At 39.8% G+C, this 18,638-nt stretch overlaps 1 protein-coding gene across 4 annotated transcripts in view; it reads right to left on the reverse strand.

Annotated features, from left to right (window-relative positions):
- ulk1b (unc-51 like autophagy activating kinase 1) overlaps positions 1 to 6,999 on the reverse strand; it is a 36,835-nt gene extending 29,836 nt beyond the window's left edge. For all 4 annotated transcript variants that reach the window (XM_074690279.1, XM_074690278.1, XM_074690277.1 and 1 more), the window contains exons 1-3: positions 6,329 to 6,999; positions 5,223 to 5,315; positions 2,732 to 2,773 (exon numbers count right to left, since the gene is read on the reverse strand). In XM_074690279.1, coding sequence (XP_074546380.1) covers positions 2,732 to 2,773; positions 5,223 to 5,315; positions 6,329 to 6,418 — 225 coding nt within the window. In that variant the 5' untranslated portion in view covers positions 6,419 to 6,999. The remainder of the gene's footprint in view (positions 1 to 2,731; positions 2,774 to 5,222; positions 5,316 to 6,328) is intronic.
- Positions 7,000 to 18,638: the final 11,639 nt, after the last annotated feature.

Here is an 18,638-nt window from a genome sequence, read left to right on the forward strand (position 1 = left end):
ACAACAACCTCCAAGCAGCTAATACTCTACAGACCAGTTGGGCATGTTTTGTGATTGTACACTGGAGGATTCTGACTTCCAACAGTTTTTATAACATCTGTTATCCCCCCCCCTCTTCAGCTCTCTCTTTCACACGCTGCCTATCGAAGGCACCAGTTTGGAAAAACAGAAGCTGTGTTGCCTGGTTGGGAAAGCCCTGTTATCACATGGCAACAGATGACTGCAGCCCCTCTCTCTGACCTACCTATCTAGTCCAACCGCCCTGTCAGAGGCCAGACTGTTTTGTGTAGTTCAGCTGAGTCAGGCCTTTTGGTTGTCTTTGGCTCTATTGAACATCAACAACACACCAGTCGGTCAGTTTGAGTCAGGGACTGAATGTCTGGTGTCCACAGATTGTCTCTGTAGCATGTGATAAACAGTATGACAGAAACACACGTTTCAATCTAAAATTATAGAGGAGATAACAAAGTTTGTTAAGGTACACTGCAAAACGGAAATCTCATCAAGTGCTTTTGTCCTATTTAAAGTAAAAATTTTCTTTTTAAACTTGATAGTAGCCACATTCAACTTATCAGTCCAGAAAAAATGTCTTGTTTGAAGTTATTCAGATAAATAAAATGAACTCTGAATTGCTTGTAACAAGTAAAAAAAATCTGCCAATGAAACAAGAAAAATTTACTAGAAAATGTGTTTGAAACTAAAATAAAGTCTAAATACTAGTCACTTTTCTAATGCTCCATTGGCAGATTTTTTTAACTTGTTACAAGCAACTCAGACCTCATTTTTGTCTTTACATAACATGAAACAAGGCATTTTTCTGGACTGGTCAAGTGAATGTGGCTCATATTAAGTCCAAAAAGACATTTTCTACTGAAAATAAGACAAAAACGCTTGATAAGATTTCTGTTTGTTGCAGTAAAAAAGTTTGAGAACACTACCTCTAAGACCACAAACTCACTTTTGCAGGAGCAGCTATTTCCTTTTTCACAAGGTGGAGTTTCCTACATAATGACAACACAACAGGCCCATGTTCCTCTGTGTGTGAAAGTGTGTGGTGAAATAAAAGCCACTTTAGGACTGAAGAATTTCATCTACAGTCTGAGGAAGAAGGATTGATCTGTAAAAAAGTATAACTGAATAAAGAAAAGCAGCAAACCCTTCAACCTTGGCAGTGTGGACAAAACAATAAGTCAGAAGCTGCAAAAATCAAATCTAACACATCTGTTGTGGGAACAAGTGGAGAGTGACTTCCAGACTCATCCTGTATCACTTTCAGTCAGAAAACAGAGCCAGTGAAAATCAAAGTGAATGCATCTCTCAGGTGTCCAGCGTTTGGTTCGGTTTCCCTTTCTTCCTGACCTAATTAAATAGATGGATGGTCTGATCCCCTGCACAGAACATTCACGCTCCCTGTTGCTGTGCAATAACAAACCTGTAATCTAAGAGCCCAGCTCAGGCTATCTTCAGCGCCCAGAAAGAGGTGCCACTCTGAGCCAGAATACAGATTAGATTTAAAACTTTAACATTGTGCACACTCTTGGGAAGAGCAGTTTAGGAGCTACTTACAACTCATAAAGGTGTTTGTGCTTGGGTGGGTGAGCGGCTGGCATTGCTCAGCATTTGAGTGTATGCATCACTGGTCAGGACTCTCTTTGCAGCCTTTTTTGCATGATGACTAAGTCTTCTGACAGAAATAGATAAGGGTGGAGGAAGAGGGGTCAGCTTTAATCAATGAGAAATGTGTCTGTGCCTGGTTATGAGGCATCTGTGTGATGTTGGATATGTGACATTTAATGCAAGATTAAAAAACATCATGTCAACATTCCTGCGGAAACACTTGTATTATTACACTTTGTGACGTTCATTTATTGTAAGTGATGAAGTACAAATCCTTCATTTAAATGAGCAGCCTTCAATCACTGTGGAGCTGCTGCTCTCCTTTGTAATACCAAATGTTTAAATGCTTCTTAAACAGATGGTAATTCATTAGCTACCAACCAAAAAAAAAAAAAAAGGAAAATAAACCTCTGATGATTCACAGTAGGGTGTTTTTGGGCCAGGAGTCAAAGTGTCACTCCTCACCCTGTGGCAGGTTTGAAGCAGACTGGTTTCTCAGCTAGGAGCGTGTGCTCTGATGCATTACCTCACACAGCAACACCTGTCTAGCGACAATGACCTTCCTGTCAGTGGTATGAACATGTTACCTCAGCTACACTCTCAGCTGATAACCTGTTCTGGGAAAAGGCAATAACTTGGAACACAGAGAGTTGAAAAGTTAGGACAATACACTTCCCAGGGAGCCCTGGTGTTGACAACCAGCAGAAATGTCTCATGTGACTGTGAAGAGAATGTAAACAGTGATGATGATGATGATTCAGCTCAGTAGGCCTCAGAGGCAGAACTATTAACTGAAACTTTAACAGGATTTGCTGAACACTGAGAGAGGAGGAAAACATGCCTGAACATGGAGACACAGAACCAATTTCAAGAACAAACAGATGCAGCAGAGGCTCATTTAACAAGAAGGGAAAACAACGCTCCATGAAGCAGGAAGTGGGTCATGTGGAACAGACACATCTAACAACCCATCTGCTCCAGTTTGTGAGCACAGGCTGATGAGATAACTGGGGCAATGAGAGGTGTGATAATTGTGTATGTAAACACTCAACTTTGTGCAGTCAGACTGTTTCTGACATGATCAGGATGTTGTTTGTGCATGAAGTATAAATACCTGAAAGTCCAGTAAGGCAACTATGTTCTCATGTTTCAGTTCCTGCAAAGAAGACAGAGAAAACCATTGATTGGATGGTAAATCAGTATGTTTTACATGTTAAACCTCAAGATGCCCTATACTATCTAAACACAGCGCTTTGTACAGTCTGCAGAAAACATGAAAACATTAGCTTCCATGTGACAATGTGAGCTCAAGGATTCACTTAGCACAGTTACCCAGACATATCCTTAACCACTCACTACAACACACTGGATAAATAAACAGTACAACAAATTAAAGGGGCTGTGAGGACTACCCTGAAAGGCATGTCCATTATGGAAAATCACCTACTCTTCCACTATCTCACAGTCACAAGGACGCGTTAAGGTACCAAAACATTGTACTGTGTGATTTTGCTTGAATCAGTACTTGGTACAGCAAACGGAAGTCAGTCGGTACTAGAGGTGTGTTAAAAATATCGATACGGCAATATATTGTGATATTTTGACTGCCAATACAGTATCAATATTTCAAATCTTAATATAGATATTCTTGTAAAAATTAAAGAAAATATATTTTAGCCGAGTTAGAAGTAAAATATGAGAGCTACTACACTTTATGAGGCCAACAGATTGTATCATAAATACCATCCCAAAGCATATATAAAATGTTTAACTTCTAAACTCGATGATAAAGGTTCTTGTTTCAATAAGCAAGTCAGTATGCCACTGCTGCCATTACTGCCAGACATCAATGTTTTCTTTTGTCCTTTTGATTTTATGTAATATTTTGATTTCCATAAACATCATTTTTCTTTGTTTAAGTTGATTGTGTAGAATATCGCAATATATTACAAAATATTGTGATATATCATGATACTATCGTATCGTGACCTAAGTATCGCGATGCGTATCGTATTGAGAGGTTCTTACTAGTGCTGAACGATTTTGGAAAATAATCTAATTGCGATTTTTTCAGACCAATACTGTGATTGCGATTTAGCATATGATTTTTTTAGGGGTGACATTTATCTTCTACATTGTTCACTTAACACAAGTTTTAAGTCATTTTAGAGTATGACAGACACGACAAAAGATACTGTTGACATATAAACAAGTCTTTTTTGCATTTCTAGAATGAAAAAGAAAAAGGAACACTGGAAGAATTTCCTGACCTCTCATTGTCAGTAAGAGTAACAAATCATTACAAAACAAAGTGATTATGGGGTATGCCAGCCACAATCATTCTACTGGATGGAGCTTTGTAGCTCACAAGGGGGTCCGGCAAAAAACAGCATTTAGACTTTTGCTGGTTTTAAGGGAGCACAAGTACAAGTTACTATACTTCCTCCAGGTCTGTGTACATGAAACCTTTTTTTTTTTAATCGCAGCCTTTGCGATTTGAAAATTGCATCCTATTACATTGCGATGTCGGTTTTAAATCGATGAATTGTTCACCCTTAGTTCTAACCAATACCCACCCCTAGTTGGTACCTAAAAAAGGACTGATCTTGCTTCTCACAGCTTAACTTTGTCAGCCCCTGTGTTGTTGTAATAAGGACTTCTGGTCTACATGCCATACATCAATCCAGGGGGCACTGGAAAATAAGCACTTAGATATCACGTATTTTTGGCCCTGTTAATCTCATTTAAAGTCATGTATTACAATCAGGAATAAACAAAGAAATCAGATTTTTTCAGTATTGCTTAGAAAGTCCTCACGGGGCCTTTAAGGTGACATGACTGCTGTGTCTCAAATCGGGTACTTCTGTTGGTACACTTACATGAAGCACACTGTGTGCACTCTGTCCTACCACAGCACACTAACTTTTACAGGATAGAGTTGTCTGAAATCAAACACTGCTGCTTCATACCTAACAGAAGCTTCAATCACATTTCACAACCATTCAGAGATGTTCTTCTGCCATTCATTACTTACAACCATCAACCATCCTATCCTGCCCCTTAATCTGCAAAGCCAAGATGCCTAACATTGAGGCTGAAAGGTGTCAGGCGTACCACCTTTAAATTTTTGACTGTTTGATTGCACCAGTTGAGAAATCAAAGTACATTACATTATTCTGTACTGTCAGCGTGAACGCACTTAGGCTCTGAAAATAGTAAGTGTAATTGCAGAAGTGTGTGATCTGAGACCAAGCCACTGATTGTTGAGAAAGACACGTCTTTCAGGACAATTTTCTAGTTTCAGATCAAAAATGTTCCTTCATTTTGGTACATTTGCCATGCATTTCACCCACATACAGACTTAACATTCACATTAAGTGGCAACTTCAGGATAACTTATCTGGCCACCAGCTACCCTTTATTGATAGGATCAATACAGTGACCAATGTAGGGTCAGCAAAGTATAGTAAACTAAGATAAAGAGGATATGAAATGATTAAAAAATAGTGAAGTGTGATATTTGGGATTACTCTGAATATTTCAGAGGGGCAGGTTATGAAACATTCAGAGCAGGATACGACACTGTCATCTTCTTTTTGACTTACCTTGAGGATTTTGATCTCTTTCCCCAACAGGGTCTGAGATTTGGCCAAGTTCTTCTTGTTTATGCACTTCACTGCAACCTCCCAGTCATGCTTCTGGAAACACACATTTCATTCAAAATTCATTTAAGGGTTGACAGGAGAAATACAAGGCAGTGTGTGACACTAGATATTTGTATTGGATATTTGTATCAGCATTATTTTCCATATGCAAGTAACATTTACAACATGTCATAACATCCTGAAAATTAAAGAACACTGGATTTGACAGTGACACAACAGCAGCACTATCTTAGAGGATGCTCTGTTTGGTGAATCTCTTAGTGCTGATGGTTTGAGTGCTATACTTGTGTCATTTGATGCTGGTTATTTATCATCTGCTTAGTCAGTTATCAGCCATCCAGTCCGGTTGCTATGGCAGTTGTGTGGTGCAGCAAGTGAGTCTATAAACATCAACATATGTCAATATCAATGCATTTTTTGACCTTACTGAACATATCCTATATTTTGTTAGTCTCAAATTGCAATAAATGAGTTTGGATGTCATTATCTCTTGTGCAAATTCAGTGATGGAGCAATACAGATGCTTATTGTATCTTAAGTGTTAGGTGTAACAACATGGAATGCACTCAGTTTATCAAATAAATGTGAATTAATGATTTATACTTAGTGATGACAGGTGTAGGACATGTTTAAACATGTTCTTTTAAGCCTCAGCATGCACATCTCTAATGAAAACAATACATCTCTGCTGCTCCACTTTTGAGTTTGACACGACTGGGGACGTGCATCACTCAAAGTGTATATCTTATAAAACAGCCAGGTAATTGGATATTTAAATGTGTGAACTAAATCCAGGTTTTAAGAAGACTCAACAGTATATCATGATTTTCTCCGTGACAGTCTGCTTTTTAAAGAACATCCTGCAGGAGCTACCAGGCCTCTTAAGGCCGTACAATGAAAACAAGAGCACCAGATGGCTAATAACACTCAATTCTGCTTTAACAATACAACCAAACCATGAATGCACCGTCCGCCTGGTCCTTGGTTGTATTCTTACACATTTCTGAATAATAAGAAAAAAGATAATGCCTGGAAACATTGCTTACCTCTCGGTGTCTGCCTTTGAAGACGACAGCAAATGCGCCATGTCCTATCAGGTCCTTCCGACTGAACTCAAATTTGCCCACCGTCTCCATACTGTGTCAAAGTTTGTAATAACACTACTTAGACTTGGACAAACGACCAGGTGGCCTCAGGTCAGTCTTCTTGATATCAAGGGCTCCTATCTCCTCTGTCAAGTGAGGGCAGCAGCAGGGATGTCCACCCCCTCTACCACTTGCCATGGGCTGCCTTCCTGAGAACAAACTGTCCTCTTTTCTCATGTTCGCACGCAGAGATTTTACGGAGTTTAACTCCTGTTAGAGCAGTATTTTGATTTCCATCGCTGTCAAAGCGACCAACGCGAGGTTAGCTAACTTTAAAAGTGGCTACTGGACGAGCTTAGCAGCAGCTGCCTTTGACGTACCACCTTAAAAAGCAGCTCGCTGCGTTTTGTTTATATACAGAGGTTCCTTACTTCTTCTACTCCGGAGTGGTCCACGGCAAACAGGCACCAACTGAGGCCTTTGGTGCCTTTTTAAAGGCGTAAGATACAGAAAATACTAAGAAAATCCCATGTTAATCCTTCAAATTTGGAGTAGACAACACCAAAGTCCCTGCATCGATAGCTCCAACAAAGCAGACACGGTCAAGCCTCCGTGTGGAAAGCGCATGCGCGGAGAGCAATTACAGCTGTTGTTTTGACGTCAGAGGAGCAGACTACCTCAGCAGTCCTCATTTTTTAAAAAGAGTGCATGTTTGTTTGGAGCACAGCAAAGGACTGACAGGGGCGGAGGTGTGCATTCCGGGTTGAGGGTGGAGGAAGCAGCCGGGCAAAGACCCAGGTTATAACTAACAGACAAATTTCATAACGTTTTTTGATAAATCCCAAATTAATCAACTCTGATAAATGCAACGTTTTCATGATTATATGAACAAGCTAAATAAGCATTTTTTCCCCGTTTATTAGGATAAATGTTTTCTTACATTTTAATATTGCCTGCCCTGCTATGTTTAACTGTAACAACTGTGGCTAAGATCTCATGTCAGTGGACTTTGGCTTGTTTTCTCTACCGGCTGAAACTGACTTTTGAGCATGTCTAAAAATCATAAAACACAGTGTATTTTACTTTCAGTGTTATTCATTTTTACAGTCTGATGTGTGTTATCTCCTCCTCTCTTACCCTCCACAGCCTTGCCTGCAGCAACCAGTTCAGAGTCATCACCAGGCCACAAAGAAGCATGACATTTAGATGTGTCTGCCTGAAAACAACAAATGAAATATGACTTCCTATAGTTTATCAAGTTCAGCTGATTAGACTTTTTCCTCATATCAGGATATTTAATTTAGTCTACTCTTCCTGTTTAGTGGAGCATAGATAGTCAATCACACACTTGCTTGCTCCTTGTACCTGATGAACTTCCTGAACCTCTCCATCTGGACACGGGTGATGTGGGTCACTGGGGTGTTCAGCCACCTTATGGAACTGCAAGCCTGCACCACCTCCCTCTGCCCCTGAGAAAAGTCCTTGGGGTGGTTTTTGAGGGCCTGGTGCTGGTCTTGGAGTCCCCACATCTCCTGAAAGGTGTGATCCTCAAAGCCCCTCTGGCCATAGATACACCTGTGCATGCTGGCCTGGAGGTGAAGGGGGACTTGTGAGAAACCCTCTGCATACTCATGGGGAGGTCTTTCACCCACTGGTTCCCCACCTCCCCCTTTCTGTCAGGATTCCTCTCTTCCTCCCTGTGCTTGTCCAGCATGCTGCTAACATACACACCAGCTTAGTGGGCTCATTCTTCCCAAGGCACCGAAAGAAACTTTTCTAAGGTGTGTAATAACACTAGCGATGGTTTGGAGCAAATACATTTACAGACAATACATGTGAATGTGGTTGGGGGTATTTAAAGGCTCAGCACAGAATAATACACAAAATAATACTGAATTAGAAAAACTTACTACTTAATGTAGCCCACATCATTGGCTATAAGCTAGCTGAATGGTGAGTTTATGAACTGGCCAAACAGACCCACCAGCTTCCTTAGGCACATCTGGAGACATGGAGCATAGAAACCCTCTGCATGCAGGATCAGACCAGCCTGCTGATGATGAACAGGGGCGTCTGGATTAACCAGGCGAATCACTGGGTTTGCCATTTTCTACAGTGCGACATCCAAACATCATTTTATTCAAAAATATACCATTAACATTTTATTTGACAGTTTGATATTTATTAATTTACACAATGAAAAATAAGAATCACATGTAGGTAAAAGGAAAACAATTGTGCAGGAGAGGAAGGAAGCCCAGGGCCTGTGGCAAGGTTAAAACTTTGAATACTCTTCAAATCCAGCAACACCATTCAGATAAAAAAAAGGAGCCTAAGACTTTATAAACCTACATACAGGTTCTTTAAAATCCGTTTGGAGCAGAGGTAAAGGATCACAGGATTTCAAAGTTTACAATAAAAGTTTAATTAAAAGACTACAATAAAACTCTTCAACCCCTAAGTTCTTTAGGATGGTCTCTGCTCCCGGGCGTCTTCTTTTTGCTGGTGTCGTCTTTCCCAAGTCCCTCCAAGAAGATAATAAGGAGTTTGAAAACTACCCACTTTCAGGTGGTTTCTCAGGTTATCCTCTGGCTCTGCTCTCTGGTGAATAGGGCCTGTTGCACATTACTGCCCCCTCCTGCTCTGGAGAGGTGTTGCAGATGGGATTCCTACCTAAACCAATTAGGTTAAGTTAACATACAGTGATTTTGTTGTTTTAACAATTTTGCACATCATGCTGAAACAACATGATTTAATCATGTTTAACCACTGAACATGAAATAATCTAGTAGAAGCTACATGCTTTATTTATGCAGATTGAACAAACACCAAAGTTCCTTTTTTGAGTGTACTGATGTGATTTTTGTGAATCTTTTGTTCAAAATGAGCGAATCACCTAGGTGAATGAACTAAACTGAATCACTTTCTGAAAAGATTTGTTTCCAACGTCAGTTACACTCTCTCTTGTCCTCTGTCACTCTCTCTGTACTTGTGGCCTAAGCCCGTCCTCCCTCTTCCTTTCATGTCAGTGATACTTCTCTCGTAAATCAGGTCTGTATCTTCTTTACAAAGGTTAAAACAGCCTAAATAGCCTAGTGTTATTGATCCTATTCATGTGACAGGATGTCATTTATACATTCTCGCAGGCCTATCCTTTTTTTCTCTGTGTCATGCACAGTGAATCATGCACGTGATTGCACGCACACACACACACACACACACACACACACACACACACACACACACACACACACACACACACACACACACACACACACACACACACACACACACAAACAGACAGACGGACAATTACACGTCATATAGCGGACAGCCGGCATGGAAAACAACCACAAGAAACGGTAGAAACAGCTCCCAGCCTTCTCTGTGAAGATGCAACACTGGCTCCCCTGCCCTCCCCGCCACCACTGCCGCCGCCCCAGCTATAGATCTAGGGGAAACACTGATTTTTATCGCTGCTACCAAGTTACAAAAAGCTTACAAATATAACTTAATTTCGCTCAGCTGACCGTTTTAGCAACCACTAACAACAGTCTCGACTGATCGTGTGCCGTGTCTCTCTTAAGCTTTCTTCTGCTCTTCTGTCCTTTTTCTGTCTGACAGTTGGGCTCCAGTGTCCACCATCACTACAAAATTAATCACAGAAATCATTTTCAGCAGAGAAAAACACAGATCTCTGCGTTTCATCTCTTCTCACACCTAAACTTCTTCAGACAGTGTGGTGTTGACATAGAGACCTAGACATGCAGTGTATCAATCCAGTCCTGGAAGACCCCTCCTGGAAGCTAAGAAGTAGCAATTCAAAATAACCCGTAACCTGTAATATTGGTTCTGATGGTCTCATTGTAAAGTGTGGATTATGATCAGGCATATATCTAGAAGGAAGACTTTTTCAAGATCACTTTGAAACTCCTCACAGCCCCTTTAATCAGGTCAAATGAAAAATGATATGTAAATATAAAGAATAAATATTAATTGGCCAGGTAGAAACTATTGACAATTCTGTGGGTCTACATTTTAAAAATGTTTAAATGACTCACTGACAGTGAGTCATTTGTGTGCTGATTGAAGTAAACAGAACAGTCAGAAAAAGCATATGTGATTGTTATTGCCTTCAGTTTGCGAACCATAGCTTTATCTTTTGAAATTCTCAGCTCATTTGCCATCCCCTGTCCTCCCTAATGGTTAATAGAACTTAACGTTCAACCATGATTCAACTTGTTAAATCCTGATTCATAGGCAGAGCTGCAGATACGTACTGAACGATTCAGGGAACAAATATTTTGAACAATCATTTTACTGAACTGATTCTCATGATTAAGTTCACTGAAAAGAGCTGTTTTCCCCATCACTGGGCTGCAGCCCCTGAACTGAGACACAGCTTGTGTCCATTAATTTTACAGTCTATGGTCTATAGTCACTGCACAACACAAGCGACTGTAGACTCAAAGCCGCCATTGTGTGGAGAATGCAATACACATTGGCAAGTTGGCCTTGTCAGGAAAGCTTGGGCTGCAGCGCCACAAAGTAGAGTGAGATCTGCTTGGCGAGTGTAACAGCCCATTTGAACCTTACACTGGGTATGTTAAAGGAAGATCAAGAGAAGGAGCATTTCCTGTGTTCATTACACAGAATCCAGAGCCATGAACTTGGAAACATGTACCCACGTAACACAAACCTGACTTTTCTGACAACTGGTTTGAACAGTGGGGGCTCTAATTTCATGGCGCAGTGCAGGGGGCGCAAGCCTGGCGCACCCTGCGCAGTGTTAATTTTGTGCAGCGCACCGCTGTGCACTGCCAATTTGACAATTTGGTAGATCGTCTGTGCAGAGATGGGTGTGACTGCACACCAGGGGGAGTTGTCAGCACATTCATGTTGGCGCAGTGACAATTTCGTGCCAAAAACAGTGCAGAAAGTGCGCTAAAAGCTCGCCAGCTCTAACCTGGTCTATCCTCGGCGCAAGGCGGAGCGCACCCTCCGTAGCTGTAATTTGGTGACAGGCGCACATGTGCGCACATGTCAACAAAGCCTCAGAGGCAGGTTTCCAGAGTGTCAGACACATTTTAATGCAATAAACAATCACAGCAATCACTATTTAATGTAACCGTCTGAACCAGCATATACATTTGTATCTATATTAACTGTCCCATCACATCTGATGTCAGATTAAAGCCGTTTGTCATAATGGAAAGTTAACCTGACGGCAGCTGGAAGGTTGATGCACATCTTACAATTAAACAATAAACAGCCTTAACATCTGATACTGAGTATATATCTGGTTCTCTCATTTCATCTAATTCAAAGAAAAGAGGGAGAGAAAAGAGGAAGAAAAAAGAGACAAAATAAATGTATGTCACTCAGGATTTACCCGTGATTTCCCATATTTCTCTGTTTTAGTCTTTATTTTTAACGTGATCTAAAAAGATGGAGTACATTATTGTAAGGAGGATGAGGTGGAGACACTGGGAGAGTATACAGTATATCACCAAAGGTTCTGCTATTTGGCGATGACAAACCAGGAGTGCAGGTGGATCAAAAGTATTCTGAATGGATAAGCCAGCTGTGTAACTGTCTCTTCATTTTGTACTCCTATTAATGACAAAGGAACAGATTACATCTGTCCCGGGAGCTGGCCCACACAGTGATGCGCTCCGTGTCCTCCGATGCGCCCCGCTGTCCATTCTCCTGCTGCAGGGACAGCTGCTGCAGGGACAGAGGCTCTGACCGTCTCCACTACCGGGTCTTTCCAGCATACCTTTCGCGGTACAGTGGATCAGTCAGACCAATCAGACGCTGCGCCTCGGCTGCAGGGCATTTAAAGGCGAGCAGAGGCGCTCATTTGATTGGTGAAAACAGCGCTCTGCTGTGTTAAACCCACTCACAGCTTTTCTCATCCCTCTTTGCCATTTGCGCGGAGGGAGGCGCGGACGCGCACCTCCGCGCTCCGCTGCGCCTCTCTAGGCACTGCAGGAAACTTGCAAAGTGTGCTGGTCACACCCTGTCCGCACAGCGAAAGCCGTTGCAGGGCAGGTGTGCCTGTGCTTGCACCTGGTCTACGAAAGTAGAGCCCAGTGTGTTCACACTGCTCCAGAGCAGTTTGGTTTTACATTAGACCAATAAACATTTAAAATTATTAATGACACATTTAATCAACTATTTAAGTATTTCATAACACTTTAATTTATTTTATTGTGTATTTCCAATATTAAATAATTGTTGACACAATTTATTTATTTATTTATTTATCTATTTATGTATTTATTAAATCAATGAATGATGTATTAATTTATTTAATTTTGCACTTTTAGTCCTCATAACTATGGGTCTAGTGAACTTTATATATATATATATATATATATATATATATATATATATATATATATATATATATATATATATATATATTACAAACTATAAGAGGCACACCTGATGCACAATTTGGGTTCTAGACTTTTATAGAGCTATTGTATTTGCTCCAAATTATCAATAAAGTGGTGCTGAATAGACTTCTCTTTTGTGCCCTTTACCTTACATTACTGTGTTTAAAGCAACAAGATTTTTTTTTTTTTTCCCAAAGTAATGCTTCAGCTCTGCCAGTAGTGTACAGACAATAACAAATTGCTTATGCATTAACTTTTTACCCTCTGATGGCTTTGCAGCAACTTACAGCACAAAATGCTCCAGTCAAAAGGTTGTGTACTGGGTAAAATTTGTTTAAAGTTTGCTGACAGTTAGAAAAGGGTTACCGTTGCATATAACCTGTGCCTGTCGTGACAGCCATGAATCTTAAAATTGTCTTTCTACAAGTTTCCCTAATAACAGCACGTCCTAAACACAACATCAATAATAATGACTAAAATAGTAATGAAACCATTAAGACACTGACAGGAGAGATGTTCGAGAACAAAAAACAACAACAAAAAAAAAACACAAGGTATGATTACTATTTGTATTGTGTATTATTTTATTTAGGTATGGAAGCCATCTGCATTGTAGCTAATGTAGCTACTGTGTAATGATTTGGTGTTTTTTTTATGGTATTGATTACATTTTTCTTTCCTGTTGTTCACCCTCCAGGAAGACTTCATTTTTTCTCCACCCAACCCTTCTATCTTCTGTCCTGATCCACCTGTTGTCTCTTTCTTCTTTCTGTCTTTATTTCACCCTGTGGCTTGTTGACTCAGTTCAGTAAAGCCTAAGCCATCCTGCTCTCTGTTCATTATCCTAAATTTTCTCCCTCCCTGTGTTTCACCTATCTTGAGAAGTTTGCAAACCTTTGTGAAAACCCTTTGTGAAAAACCTTTAAAATTTTCAGAAAAACACTCAGAAAAGCCTTTAAAAACTCTTGAAAAGTTCTTGAGAAACTCGTTGAGAAAATCATTGCTCTTGTTGGCTGAATAAAACAAACCTTGACAGAACTGACGGAACTGACAAATCACATTTTTATTATCATAATCAGCATCATTCATTTTCTCTCCCTCATCTGTGTCATCGTTCCCCTCACCAGGAGGTGATAGGACACACTTATCTGCCTGGTCCCAAATTGTTACATCTGCGTACTGAGGATGTGAGTTTTGTAGTATGAGTAGAGCCCTCACAAGTTTAGGCCAGGTTGCAGTTTGGAACATTTGAATACCTTTGTAGTACAGTCGCCTCTTCAGTTTCACTCGCATGACTTGAGATTCACTTCTGAGTTGGGGTAAGGCATTGACAGTAGCTTGCACTTCAGAGGGGACACATACTACATTACCATGAATCAGATGGAACTGTGATTTACATGTTCTGTTTTTTTTTTTTTTTTAAATCTTTTAAACGAAGTGAAGAAGAGAAAACAGAAGAATGCTGGAAAACAAACCTACTCACAGCTGAAGAGATCCACCTGCTCAAAGGGAACAGAGAAACAGGAAAAAGGACAGAAGAGAGCCATTTCAATCCTCATTTGTCAATTACAGCAGTGAAATGAGAGGGAGTGAGGAGAGGGGTGACTGCTGAGTGCATAGATGGAGAAAAATGACGACTGAGAAGATGAGGTGGTTGGGATGATTGGAAAATATTGAAGATAAACTGGGGGAGTCTTTGTAGGAAATAGTATCAGAGACACATGAAGCAGCAGGGAGGGGCTGACAGCAAGATGTGAGGGCTTCATGACAGGATATACCAGGATGAACTCAATCTGTGTCTGCATCCAAAGCCATACTAGCTGTATCATAACCATTTTATTGACCCTGAATCCTTTGTGGGAGACAGTTTCCTGAATACTCTTTGAGGCATTAAAACATCAGCTGTTTCTGCAGTGGTGAACAAAGCTCTTCTGTTTGTTTTCTATCTTTTTCATCTTCATTATTTGCTGTGATTGGTTTAAATATGTCCATGGCATTTTGTGTAACTCTTTTCCTGCCTTAACTTCCTGACTACCAGTAGTTCAAATTTGTCCTCTGTGGAGGAAATTTTTAACCTAAATATCTTCCACTTACTTCACACTACTGAATAAACTCCTCATGCCATCTACAGAGAACATTTAGGGCTTTTCAATAATACCAAATGTTAAAGGGTGGGGCTTTGATACCTTTCTCTTTTTCATTAAGGAAAATGGCGTCCATCAGTGCAAGTGCATTTTATGGGAAGAGGAAAAGTAAGTGTATAAAACTTTTTAATATGCAAATTTTGGCTGGAAATTTTGGTGGAATATTTTATATGGGACTCTTAACAACACATTTAAACATTGTCTTAATCATTTTTTACTGTATTTTAACATTATAATTTAGTGTTTAAAAATTGTCCTCTGTACTGGACATTTGTAGTTATTTACTTCATTTTGTTCTGTTTTTTTTCAAATGGCAAGAAATGGGCTCATTCTCAGAAGCAGAGAGAATTTTACTGCAGTTGTTGATAGAAACTCAGATATTGAGTTGTCTGATGAAGAAGATAAAGATGCAGAGGAAGATGATCCAGAGAGCTCTGAGGATGAAACTCAGGCAGGGCAAGCAGATGTCAGATGACAGAACAGTCCACATCTAAGTCCAGTTGGTGTCAACTGTGGAGCGATAATCCAAAGTACACCTTCAGTTTGTGTTGTAAAAAAGGTCCAAGAAAGACAGAAGGTTTGTCCAGGTGTCAAGGCCCCTTACGATTGCTGAGTACAACACCAACATGCCATCCATCTCCCAGAAATGGAGACAAAAACATATGCAGCAAGATGTCGCAGATCCAGCTGCAAGGGCAAAACATATTTAATGTTCACAAAATGCAAAGTTTTCCTTTGTGTTACTTTTTGAAGTATTACACCAAATAAGCACAACAAAGCAAAACAAAATAAACAAAACAAAAGGAAAATGGAAAGTTAAACTCGTTCTTATATCCACTTTTTGCTATTTTCTTTGGCACTAAATGATTGCCATCAAGGTTCAGTTTCACATGAATGGCGTTCTGATGTCCTCTGTAGTAGACACATGATATCTGAAATATAAAAACTTTTTTTTTTTTTTTTTTTTTCCAAAAAATGTGTTTAGTATTCTAATAACCTCACAAAGATTGGGGAATCTTAGAATCTTTGTGATTGGACAATATTTTTTTCCTGGTAGTCAGGAGGATATAAATGCACTTTTCCAACTTTGTCAACTTCCCCTTAATTATGTTGGTCATTGAATTAGGACTTCACATTTGCATGATGTTAATTTTGTACTTTAGCATGTTTTGCTTTCTGGATGTCAGAAAGACATTTTTTTTTTTACTGGTCTTGGATCATAACCGTGTTATAAACATTATCATGCTTTTAAAATCACTGTTTTGGTTACAATAGAAAAAAACGGACAAGTCAAACTATTTATTTAAGTGCCCTATAATGAAGTTACAAAGGAGGAGTGCTCCATTAATTGTTTGGATCCCTCAGAAAAAAGATGGTAAATAAATCAAAAGGGAGACTCAGGTTTATTTATTTCCACTGGAATGAATTGATGCACTTCAACTGACTGATTAAGTCTGTAATTAGCTTGAAAGAAAAACTTTTTCCAGTCAAGGCAGATTCTTAATGAGCACACACTTTGAGAGCATCAGAAGCACTGTGGTGTGGTTTTGAAGCATTATGTCAGCAGAAAAAATTATTGATAAATGAGATGTGTCTGCTATTGTTTTTGTTCATATCAAACCAATGTGTCTAAATTAAATGTTTTGCAAACATGTCAGATATTTTTTAAGACAGAAAAAGGCAGGGCAGCTCATCTGTGCAGGAGAGTTATAGAAAAGTTTCGGTCTGGACATTAACTTACCAGAAGAGGGCGATAGAGGATCACAGAAGAGAACATGTCAATGATATGGTTCTGTTTGTTTCTGGCTCTGATGATCAAACATAATGGGAGCAAAGACTGTTAAAATAAATCATCACCATCATAATAATTTACAATTTAGTTCAGCCCTTACATAATGATTTTCTTGAAGCAAAGTATAAACCTGGCCATAAATATTTGCTCCAGAAGGACTGCCAAAGTTTAAAAACACACCGAATCTGAGTGGGAGTGGGAGCATTGTTACAACATTGTTGTGTATGAATAATTCAAAGGAAGATTACTTGTCATGGGTGACACAGTCAGATGTTTGGGTACACAGAGGAAGCACATGTTGGATCACCTTCTCCCTGGCAATCTGACCTGAACTAGAGCAGCTTAATATGAAGTCAGATGGTAGCCCAGAGTTGTATAAAGCTGGTGTCTTACCGTTGTGCAGCATGTCGTCATGAATTAGTCATTGTTTTCTTTTTCCAGAGCCAAGACCCAGACTTCATTCACAGAGCAGCGCAGGACTGCATAATGATGCATGGCTGACAACAGGCTGCTCGTTCTGTGATGTGTTGGTGTTTATAGAAATACGCTGAGTCACATTTAACTCTGCATCTTCCCCAGCGTTTCTCTGAGTCAGGAAGTTTGACTGAGCGGGACAGTTGGTCTGTTTTGCTGTTAGCGGCCCAGCAGCCCCAGTCACAGGTGTCCACTCTGCAGGGGTGTTCCTTGGTTCTGAATATTTTAGCTGCTCTGTGGTTCCCTCCAAATGATTGATCGGTTCTCCCTGGCCTGAATGAAGTCTCAGCTTGAGACAGCTGGGGCAAAGGCCCTCAGGAGTTCAGTCTGGTTAGCAGAAAGGCTCTGTGACCAACAATGGTACTACATTTGAATCCAAAGTATGCGTGATTGGGCAGTTTAAACTAAATATCATAACACACTATGTTGTTTAATTTCACACATTTCATTTTTGACTAAACTGATTACATAGAGAGATGGTATGAATCATCACAGCTGTCCTATAGCACAAAGACCTGTTTCATTATTTAAATATGACACACTATGTATGACGCACAACTTTAGACTTGCCTGATTTTTGTGTGTGTGTGTGTGTGTGTGTGTGTGTGTGTGTGTGTGTGTGTGTGTGTGTGTGTGTGTGTGTGTGTGTGTGTGTGTGTGTGTGTGCATAATTCACTTTTGCATAACAAAAGAACAAGACAGCAGATGTAGCGAAATTGTCTAAAAATAAATAAATAAATAAATAAATAAATAAAAGCACACATATTAAAACAATAATTACATACACTTGTCATAATAATGTATGTCATATCAGAAACAATCTAATCTACCTAAATGACATGTCAAAAGGGAAAATGTGACCATGACATATTTTGAAGGTCAAGTGTGGCTGCCCTTTCTTCTATAAATCAACCAGATCAGTGGGAAGGTGATCTGTCAGATACCTGATTCTTATGAAATAGGTTGTCTGTGCCCACACAGAGGGCAGAGATCTGAGGAATAACTGTGGTGTCTGCTGGGATGGATGTAGTATTTTATATTGACTCTCTTTGAGTGGATCACTTGTTAAGTAAAGAGGCTCAAGACCCATCTTTTTTTTTATCATTACTCTATTTTATACTTTTATCATTATTTATTTATTTATTTATCTATTTATCTATTTATTTAGTCTATCATTTTTATTATGTTATTGTTATATTATAATGTTTTAGTCAGGATACAGATTTATTTTACTTTAAATTATCTATTTAATCTCCACTGTTTATTCCCTCAGTTTTAGCTTCTATACCTTTTACCACATTCTAATATTTTAGTCCCTCGGTTTTCCAGTATTTCCTCCTGGGGGCCTGCCACACCGGGAGCTGATTCTGGTCCACTAATTGGGGCGCTGTCCCATGGATGGCTCCAGCCCTGATGGCTAGAGAGCTCTACACCTTGGTGTGGAGCCTCCTGTCTGC

This window comes from Halichoeres trimaculatus, unplaced genomic scaffold, assembly GCF_033239565.1.
Source record: "Halichoeres trimaculatus isolate MK-OKI-2021-1 unplaced genomic scaffold, fHalTri1.1 fHalTri1_scaffold_16, whole genome shotgun sequence".
Lineage (NCBI taxonomy): Eukaryota > Metazoa > Chordata > Actinopteri > Labriformes > Labridae > Halichoeres > Halichoeres trimaculatus.